Source organism: Apodemus sylvaticus, chromosome 2 (genome assembly GCF_947179515.1).
Source record: "Apodemus sylvaticus chromosome 2, mApoSyl1.1, whole genome shotgun sequence".
NCBI lineage: Eukaryota > Metazoa > Chordata > Mammalia > Rodentia > Muridae > Apodemus > Apodemus sylvaticus.
In genome coordinates, this window is record NC_067473.1 from 59,105,231 (window position 1) to 59,116,168 (window position 10,938).

Below are 10,938 nucleotides of genomic sequence, written 5' to 3' on the forward strand. Positions count from 1 at the left end.
AGCTTGTACTTCAAGTTTCAAGCATCTACTCCAGTCCTGCCGTCAGGGTGCACTGAATGGCTATGACAGACCAATGGGAACAGGGGCAGTACACACAGGCATAACCCGGACCCAGTGGCCAATTTGCATTCCCACAGTTTAACTGAAAAATTAACTCAGAATATAGATTTCTATTCCAATGTATCGACTGTATCGCTCATTCACCTTGGGCAAATCAATTAGTATTTCTGTCTCAGTGTTCTTATCTACACTAATCTAGGTGGTTGAGAAAACTGCTTTGCCGGATAAAGCACACAGTCCAGGGCTTACACAGCACAACCGCCAATGAATGTTAGCTGTTGTGTTCGCTATGACCTCCTATAGGGAAGGGGGTGACGTGTACTCGTGGCTCATGCTGAGACAACTGGCTGTGGGGAGAGGAACGTGGGGAGAGGAACGTGGGAATATCATCTCTCTCTCTCTCTCTCTCTCTCTCTCTCTCTCTCTCTCTCTCTCTCTCTCTCTCTCTCTCTCTCTCGTGTGATCAGAGGTATCAAGGCCACTAGCCTGAGGATCAAGTCATTCTAGCTGACGTGCCCCCAGGGGAGTCTCCAGGCCTCAGATCACAGAGTGCAGGTTCCGGGCAACGGCACAGTCAGGGCTGTCCTCAAGGTAGTGTGGTCAGTGGGAGACAGTCCCAGAAAGGCTGTTGAAGTAGGTTACTCCAGAGTTATCCCCACACCTAAGTCTCCGACACTGCAACCCACCTCAGGGGACATCTCTGGAGCAGTGCTGGCTCGTGACCTCATAGGCAGGCATTAAGCACACTGACTCTGTGTGCTCCTTCCTTCGAAGAAAAAAACATTTCAAGGATTTGTGGACTACCTTAGTAGAAAAGTGATTCACGTAGTAAATGCCCTCAAAGTGCATTTTTAAAATCTATTTATTTGGCAACACTGAAGCTCAAACCCAGAGCCTATGGGTCAAACACAGAGCCACTCCTCCTCTGAGCTATACCCCTAGCCTTTCCCATCTTATTTTAAAACAAATGAAAACATCTTCATCGTGGCATTGTGCGGCCAGGGAGCTGTAGAGATATGGAGAGCAGGTCTGGAGCAAGAGTGGGGTTGAGGCGTGTCCAAACCTGCTAAATCTCGTCCTGAGATTCACGAATCCTGGTAGCCGGGGTTAAACTTCCTCTCCCCTTATAAGGTTATGTCTGGCATCACCTGGGATTCCTCCTTATGCTAACAGGCATGCAGGCCCAGACCAAGGATGTACACTCACCCTGAAAGCCCCCTACCCAGTCCCAAAAGGTTTAAACAGCCTTTGCCCGCCCCCACCCCATCAAATGCTCACGGATGCCTCGGGTCTCTTTCGCTCCGGGCTGTCCCACTTCGCTTCTCCTCTGGGGATCCACCCAGTTGTGATTATTACGGACAGGAGGCGGGGCCTAAACTTCATGAGCTTCTAAATTACCAAAGACTAGGGCACTGTGTGTTCTCTACCTAATGGACTGGTGGCTCTGCTCCAGAGAAATGTGAGATGGTAGGTCGCAACTTGATTAGATGAGGAGGGTAAGAAGTTTCATGTCAAGACCTGGACAGATGTTCACACCACCTCCAGATAGCGCCCCCTAGGGATCAGTATCCAATATGCCCTGTCCCCATTACTAGAAGTCTGAAACCCTGGAAGGTTTCAGCTAGCCAAGGCAAGTTATAGGCTAAAAATATTAAATGGAAAATTCCAGAAAGAAACGTACTTATAAGCTTTACATTTAAATATTTTTTATCAGTGTGTGTGTGTGTGTGTGTGTGTGTGTGTGTGTAGGCCAGATGAGAGTGTCAGACTGCCTGGAACTGGTTGTACCACTCAACAGTGGTACCAAGAACTGAACTTGGGTCCCTCTGCAAGAGCTCTTAGCTACCGAGCCTCCTCTCCAGTTCTAAGCTTTATACTTTAAACTGCACCATTCTGAGCAGTGGGATGGGACCCTACACTAACCTTTCCCACCATGCCTGGGGAGGCAGTTCTCCTTGTTTAGAGTATCCATGCTGTTGTGCTATCTTCTAGTAATTCCCTGAGTCGCTGTCCCTGATATCAGACTAACTGCCTTAGGATCCCAGGATTGTGGTCAAGGACCCCAACATGCAAGAGTACTACTCGAAGGGGCACCAGAACATAAAACATGGAAAGACACACTGATACTGTGTGGCAGCATTGCAGAGTGTACAGGAAAAAGTACATGCATGCACACGGAGATATCACAAATACATAAATATATATATAAATATATAAATATATGTATATATCACACATATCAGATATATACAATATATGTATATATATCATGCATATCACAAATATATAAATACATAAATATATAAGCATATGTTTAAGAAACAATACTGTTCAGCACTACCTCAAATTTCAGGAAGAAATCTACTGAGAATCTTAGGAAACATCTCCACAAGTAATGGTGACTATTGTTTTCTAAGCACAGTCTCCCAACCACTGCACCACTGACATTTTGGACTCCATAATTCTTTGCTGTGTTCTGCGGGACTGGGGCTGTGCACTGAATTATGATCAGTCCCATTCCCAGCCCCTCCTCTCTCCTAGCTGTGATAACCCAACATATCTCAGGATGTTGCCAATGACTTGTAGGAGCCATTGCTATAAGAACAGCTTCCACTTTCTCCCAAGAAAGATCTAACTTAGGAGCAGTGCTGGCTGGAGAGAGGCAGATGCGGAGGCGCAGGCCACACTGTATACTATTGAAAGCCAGACCTTCCATGGGGGCAGAATACAAACATCCCATCCAATTCCTTCTTGATGCATAGCCAGGAGCCCCTCACCACTGGTGATGACGAGAGCCCAGCCTGGCGCATGAGGGGAGGGCCGTGAATCAGCTTCGCCCTTCCTGATATGGGGTCTACTGAGTTAGCCTCAGCCCTGTTCTGAAGAACTATTTTGTGTCCAGAGAAAATATTTGTTCGCAAATGTTCCTTTTTATGCCATGCCTCCCTAATAAATGTGGCCCACCAAGAGAGCACAAGGACATCTGCAAGATGGCTGACAGACCAAAGAATATACTGCGGTTTCTGAAGCAGCACAGATGGACCGTGACCCTCAGGACTATGTTCCTGCTGTGGGTAATGAGCCTTGTTATCACTTAGAAAACAATAGTCCCGCTATTTGTGGAGATGCTTTCTAAGACTCCCAGTAGATTCCTTCCTGAAATGTATGCAGTGCTGAACTATATCATTTCTCATGTATGTTTATATGTGTATGTATTTATATGTGTGTTTACATATTTGTGATATTGTGATATATACACATATATCTGTGTATATTCTGTGTGATATCTGTGATATTTGTGATATGTGTGAGCCTGTGCTATCTGCCCAGAAAAACATGTAAAGAAGAATTACAATAGAAAACAAAAACTGCACATGCCGTCATCCTCCGTAGTTCTACATTGGTGGAGAACGTTGAAACGTGAAGGAAAAGATGGAGATCTTGTCCAGCTAGTGAGTCATGAGAAAGCAGAGTACCAATGAGATCAGTGCTTGAGATCCCAAAATTTCCAGCCCATGGGACAATTTGAACCACGAGGAAGAGAAGGGAGAGGAAGAAATGATGGTGACAGACTGAGCGGGAGAGAGGTGGTGAGTGGTGCCCAGTTTATGAGGGTGCGTAAGTCTGTGTCTGCTGGAGAATTAAGAAGGAAGAGAATTCAGCCAGGACCCCAGACTGGCACTAGGCCTTTGTGCGTTGAATGAGATTCACAGTGGAATGTGATTTTTCAACAGGCAGCAGGGGCTTTGGGGGAGCCAGGTGACCTAGGCCAGGGTGGGAACTAGGCTTGTGAAATTCTAAAGCAATCAAGAGAGCATGAGAAGAAGAAGAGGCAAGAGAAAGGGGACTTCTCAGGTTTCTCAAGAAGCTTACATAGCAACATGTTTGTGTGTGTGTGTGTGTGTGTGTGTGTGTGTGTGTGCGCGCGCGCGTGCGCGCGCACGGAGCTGGCTTGCTAGGGAGAAAACTGCCAGAAACACTGTGGTTGTTGGCCTTTGGAAAGCTTCAAGTCCCGGGACAGGCCACCTCAGGGGTAGGTGAGCGCCAGTCCATGCCAGTCAGCTGTCACGGAGGAAGGAGCTCTGTAGTGTGGGAACCATAACATCCCCCTCCTTAAAGGAGAGCCTGGTGTAGCCTGAAGATGAGGACCACGCAGAGTGACAGGAGGTCTCACAGTGCAGATCAATGTATTGGTCTCCTCTGATGGGCTAGATATTGGGGCTTAGGTGGATCCTGGGACCAGGAACACCAAGGGTGATGGATAACAACTCATGAATACAGAAGTAAATGGTGTAGATAGATAGATAGATAGATAGATAGATAGATAGATAGATAGACGGACGGAGGGACAGATAGACTCAACTTCACCAAGGAGTGGGTAAATTTCTCCCCAAGTATTCTGTGCAGTGGAGACTGCATGCTCAGTTCTGAGTCCTTTCTGAGCCAGGTACCATCAATAGAAAGACAGCAGCAGGGAACCCCTAAGGACCACAATAGGCACAAGCATGACCTTGCTTCCTCTTGACCCTGACTAGGTCAGAAGAACTCGAGCCAGCCTTGCTTAGTCCCTTGGGGATGGAGAGATGCTCACAAACCCCTAGGGACATGGGATGAGATGCGATGAGAAAGGAAAAGCCCTTACAGAGATGGCAGAGGACCGACTAAGGCAGTGCCTCCCAAAGACACTACTATATAGAACATCCTGAGACAGCAGCTGACAGCGGATGGGTTGTTTTGCATGCTGAACTAGGCCTAGCTAACAGTTTTTCTTTAGTATTGCCTTAGCCACTGACTCCTAAGACCCACTGGTACCCGCTTGGAACAGACAGTGGAGGAACTGGAGATCTGCTCTCCCCTGGCTGAAAAGTTACATGGCATGGTGCTGACCTCGGAGTCTTCTGCAGAACACAGGTCAGGCACGGCGGTGACATTCTCAGCAGCCCTATGGATTAGTGAGACCGATGATACCCAATGAGGCGAATGAGGAGATTCCCACAGCAGCTGTCCCCAAAGATAATAAAATAATGCTGGAAGAGGTCAAAGAGAAGCACCCTGTGTGGGCGGGAAAAGATGCTTCCGAAGCCAGCGTCCCACTCCATCTCACAGGGTAGGCTGCCTCTAAGGCGACGCTAGCCAGGCTGAGCATGGCAAACGCGGCTGTGGCAGGCCTTGCCCTTCTCTCCCAGTCCCTCTGCCTTACTAAAGTCATTATTTCACGGTCCTAAAGCTAGTCACCAAGGTCTAGCCCCGCCCCTTATTTGACCACTACCTCCGCCTGAGGCTGACTACCAAAGTCTGGCCATCAAAAGCCCTCTTTGACCGCCTTAATTAACATTAAAATCAAAATTAAACATGGACATGCCCCCTTTTCCTGTATAAACTGCTATTTGCCTCTGGGCCACATCTTTCTCTGCTGTATCCAGGGACAGTCTCCATTCACACCCCTCCCATTCCTGACAAATGCTCCTTCCCCTTCTCCCTTGTTCCCTTTCCCTCTTCTCCCCTTTCCTCTATCTTTGTCCCTTATCCCTGCCCTCTGTCTCTCCTTTTTGCTGAGAACTTGATCTTGGGGTAGGTGTCTTGAGTCAACTTTGAGGTCCTTACTCCCACTATGAATTGTTGACCAGTAAAGCCCCCAAGGCCCTACCACGCCCAAAGGCTATTACCACGGCTGTTGGTTGTGCGCTAGAACTAGGTGGTAGATCCTGACTGCTGAGACGCCTGTGTATTTTAGCTCCAGGAAGTGGAGAAGTTAGGCTGGTCTAAGATGGACAATCCCTCCCTACTGATTGGCCTTCATAAAGCCAGAAGGCACTACCGCAGGCTACTAGGGGAAAAGGCAGTCACCAACAGTCTCACTGTATACTGTGGAATCAAAATGGCAGGCAAGTTGTACTTACTGGTGCAGTAGTGATACAGTTGTTGATAATACAATCAAAAATCATTTCCATTGGATTTAACTCACGAGTGATGTTAGAATCCAGGCAGAATTCTGGAGCTGAGAAGGTCATGGCTCTGGCGGGGAAGCCACACATGCTGTTGTTTTACTGACTAGATGTGAGATGCCTGTCAACTTGGTTTCTACACATTTGTGAGTATGCCCACTACATTACTGCCCCTGTAAGCCTCAGTTGCCCATGGGAGGAAACTCTTACAATCTCAAGTGTACAGCAGAGACTCATAACCAGTCAAGATCCTGAGGGTGTGGCATAATAGCCCAATACTCAGCCATAGACAGAAGAAAATAACCAAATATCCGTATCGCCCTGGAAGGCTTGGGGAACAGTGCTGAAGGGGTGGATGAGGAGCGTGCAAAAGCTGAAGGAGCAGGTGGAATGTCATAGAACACCTTCGTCCACGCAATGGCAACCGTCGCCATCTTCATGAAGAGGTTGTGACTGCTCACAGACACCCACAAGAGTAGAACTGTTGATGTTCCTCGTGGAAGAATCAGTTGGAAAAGGTCAGCCTGCGTGGTGGTGAGCCTCCCTCCTTCACCTCTCCCTGACAGTCTATATAATCCTGCCTCAGCCTCACTGGGCTAGAATATACAGTGTATACTGAAGTTAATGGAGGTGGGAGCCCCATCTGGGGAAGCCGTCATCTGCGCCAGGGTGAGGCTTTTCAATACTGACGCTGTTTTTGGGTCACCCACGCTCCTGTAAGTAAGCCAACTCTTGTTCACCAGGCTAGCCTAGGGTGGAACTGTTACTTTGGTTCTGTCACCCTATCTCCAGGTGACTCGATGTTTGTTTATATCACCCTTGGAAATATTAATGCAGGCCCTCTGCTCTCCAAATCCTTATTTGACTCACTGAAGCTCAAGGAGGAAATGGAATCTTCAACATATTTCCTTTAAATCTCCAAAAAGTATGACAGAAGTAATCCTGAGGTGAGACCAAGTGTTTTTTCTCTAAAGATTCATTATTTTCTTGTTTAAGAATGCTAGGAACCCTCGCCAGGAATAGGAACAAATGGACAGAGCCTGTGGTTGGATCCAGAGATCTGTCCAAGGACCTAAATCGGGTTCATGCATGGTCCCTAACTTCAGTCCTTTGTCATGCGTGGTCCCTAACTCTAGATCTTCAGCTGGGTCTGAAAAGAGAGAGAGGCTTCCTGTCTTTGTGGTGGGCAATGGCAAAGACAAGGGTCTCCACTCAGCCAGCCCTGTGATTTTTAGGTGACCAAAATAAGTTGGAGAGGGTGGTGAGACCAGGGTTTCAGGACCAGCTAGAGAGGCCTCCGTGGGATTACTGAGACCAGATTTAATGGGGCCTGGAGGGGAGGGGGCGTATAAAACAGAAGGAAAACACCTGTCACGATGTGGTTTCAGGAAGAAAACCTGGCCGTCTCTGTTTCCCTTTACTTGATTCAGAGCCTTTGGAAAGAACGCTAAGCCCAAACAGAGGATCCTATCCAGAGAAGAGTCCTTAAGTAGGGTGGAAGCAAACTGCAGGGTCTCCCAGTGCACGTTGTCAGGAACCCCGCCTACCTTCCTTTCACACAGAACGTCCTGTGTCTGCACTCAGGGTAGCAGAAGCCACTCCTGTTTGATGATAAGAACCTGAAGGATCCCAAGGCCAGGCTGTGCTCCACACTGCCGCCTGCCTCCTTCTGCTGCCCTCCACGTTTCCCTCCGTGCACCCCAGCACTCACCATGCAGCAGGGAGACTCGCGACAGCTGCCGACTGCAAAGTTCATGGCAACCAGGGGGGGCTCTCCTTCTGTCTTCCCCTCAAGAAACAAGACTGATAGTGCCAGGGAAGGAGTCCAGGGCTTCAAGAGAGGAGCCTGAGTCAGAGGGCGGGCCCGGGGGAGGTGATCTACTCTCACTGAGACCTGTGGCTACTGCCCCTGCAGCCTCTTGCTGCAGAGACCAAGGTGCATCTGACTGTGGAAAAAATGCTTCCTGTTTTGATAAGTTTTGTGAGCACCAGGAAACAGGGTGTGGATTTGAGAAGTCTTTGGGGGGGGGGGGGGAGGAGGCTCAGTGTAGCAGTGTAGGGGAATACCAGGACAGGGAAGCAGGAAGGGGTTGATTGGGGAAGGGGGGAGGAAGGGGGGAAGAGCACTTATGGGACTTTGGGGGGGGGGGGATCCAGGAAAGGGGAAATCATTTGAATTGTAAATAAAGAATATATTGAATAAAAGAGGGGAGAGAGAGAGAGAGAGAGAGAGAGAGAGAGAGAGAGAGAGAGAGAGAGAAAGAGAGAGGTCTTTCAGGGTTTTCATTTGTATTTCCCAGATGACTAAGGGTGTTGAACATTTCTTTAGGTGCCTCTCAGCCATTCGATATTCCTCAGGTGAAAATTCTTTGTTTATCTCTGTACAACATTTTTAATAGGGTTATTTGGCTCTCTGGAGTCTACCTTCTTGATTTCTTTGTATATCTTGGATATTAGCCCTCCGTCAGGTATAGGGTTGGTAAAGATCTTTTCCCAATTTGTTGGTTGCTTTTTTTGTCCTTTTGACAGTGTTCTTTGCCTTACAGAAACTTTGTAATTTTATGAGGTCCCATTTGTCAATTCTTGATCTTAGAGAATATGCTATAATGGCTAAGATCAAAAACTCAGGAGACAGCAGGTGTTGGTGAGGATGTGGAAAAAGAGGAACACTCCTCCACTGCTGGTGGGGATGCAAACTGGTACAAAGAGTCTGTCGGTTCCTCAGAAAACTGGGCATGATACTACTGGAGGACCCTGTTATACCACTCCTGGGCATATACCCAGAGGATTCCCCAGCATGTAATAAGGACACATGCTCTACTATGTTCATAGCAGCCTATGTATAATAGCCAGAAGCTAGAAAAAATCCAGATGTCCCTCAATGGAGGAATGGATACAGGAAATGTGGTATATTTACACTATGGAATACTACTCAGCAATTAAAAATAATGAATTCATGAAATTCTTAGGCAAGTGGGTGGAACTGGAGAATATCATCCTAAGTGAGGTAACCCAATCACAAAACCACACATGGTATACACTCACTGATAAGTGGATATTAGCCCAGAAGCTCAGAATACCCAAGAAGCAACTCACATATCAAATGATGTCCAAGAGGAAGGAAGGAGAGGTCCCTAGTCCTAGAAAGGCTCAGTGCAGCAGTATAGGGGAATACCAGGACAGGGAAGTGGGAAGGGGTAGATGGGGGAACAGGGGGAAGGAAGAGGGCTTATGAGACTTTTGGGGAGGGGGATCCAGGAAAGGGGAAATTGTTTGAAATGTAAAAGAATATATCTAATAAAAAATAAAATTAATTAATTAAAAAAAAAGATTGCTGGGTGGTGATGGCGCACGCCTTTAATCCCAGCACTTGGGAGGCAAAGGCAGGCAGATTTCTGAGTTCAAGGCCAGCCTGGTCTACAGAGTGAGTTCCAGGACAGCCAGGGCTACACAGAGAAACCCTGTCTGTGGGGGATTGGTGGGGGGGAAGGATTGAGAGAGAGGTGTCTTTCAGAAGGCTGGCTTCCCAGGGAAGGCGGAGGGAGGTGAACGGAGTTACCAGCTACCGGTACGTTTTTGGTTTCCCAAGTGAAAACTGATTGAGATGACAGAGAACTTATTAAAACGATAGTGAGCCCAGGGGAGTTGGCGCGTGAATGAAATGATTAATGGAGGAAGGGGTATTACTCGTTCTGGGCACTCAGCCTCCAAGGCTCTTGAGTGGAGATGAAAGCTCACAAGCGCTTGCAGCAGGGACTCTCACTCTTGGATCGCGAGCCCTCTGTGTTCACAGAGGTCACCTACGACCATCGGAGAACACAGATGTTTACACTGTGATTCAGAAAATTACAGTTATGAAGTAGCAACGAAAACAATTTTATGGTGGGGGGGGATCACTATAACAGGAGGAACTGTGTTAAAGGGCTGTAGCATTAAGAAGGTTGAAAACCATTGGTCTAGAGGCTCAACCACTCCTGGGCATATACCCAGAGGATTCCCCAGCATGTAATAAGGATACGTGCTCCACTATGTTCATAGCAGCCCTATTTATAATAGCCAGAAGCTGGAAAGAACCCAGATGTCCCTCAATGGAGGAATGGATACAAAAAATGTGTTACATATACACAATGGAATACTATTCAGCCATTAGAAACAATAAATTCATGAAATTCTTAGGCAAATGGATGGAGCTGGAGAACATCACACTAAGTGAGCTAACCCAGTCTCAAAAGATCAATCATGGTATGCACTCACTGATAAGTGGATATTAACCTAGAAACTTGGAATACCCAAGACATAATCCACATATCAAATGATGTCCAAGAAGAATGGAGGAGTGGCCCTGGTTCTGGAAAGGCTCAGTGCAGCAGTATAAGGCAATACCAGAACAGGGAAGTGGGTAGGGGTGGATGGGGGAACAGGGCTTATGAGACATTTGGGAAGTGGGGAGCCAGGAAAGGGGAAATCATTTGAAATGTAAATAAAAATACATCAAAAAAAAAAAAAAAAAAAAAAAAAAAAAGAACCCGAGGAAACAGCACTGGCTAGCGCTGGGCTCTGTAAGACACAGAGAAGCCAGGAGTTTTTAAGGGAACCAGATAGGAGTAGCTCTCCTGCACAGAGGACTTGGAAAGACCTCTCCCAAAACGTGCTCACCCCTCGCCTACCTCCGTGAAAGCCAAACCTAGCAAGCAGCAGCTCCTCACGGTGATAGACGATCCTGAGACAGGTGACTCTGACTCCCACCATTCAGAACACATGGCGGGAACCACAGAAAGGCCCGTGGGATAAGCACGGAAAAAGCACGATAGGAGGGGGAGAGGATCGACCTGGCTGCAGCCTGGACAGAAAACCCAAGATCAAAAAAATCACTAATACTAAATAGCCATCCTCCAGGACTTGACCCCAAACCCGGCTACAGCATTATATGTGT

The 10,938-nt window shown here is 47.5% G+C and overlaps 1 protein-coding gene across 2 annotated transcripts in view; it reads right to left on the reverse strand.

The window, feature by feature from the left end:
• Positions 1-7,967, reverse strand: part of LOC127678466 (solute carrier family 23 member 1-like) — a 50,680-nt gene extending 42,713 nt beyond the window's left edge. The window contains exon 1 of one of the 2 annotated variants that reach the window (XM_052173430.1): positions 7,717-7,967. In XM_052173430.1, the coding sequence (XP_052029390.1) occupies positions 7,717-7,761 (45 nt within the window). In that variant the 5' untranslated portion in view covers positions 7,762-7,967. Of the gene's footprint in view, positions 1-746; positions 827-7,716 lie in introns of those variants that run through there. The other variant, XM_052173431.1, reaches the window with a different exon arrangement.
• Between the last annotated feature and the right edge of the window lie 2,971 nt (positions 7,968-10,938).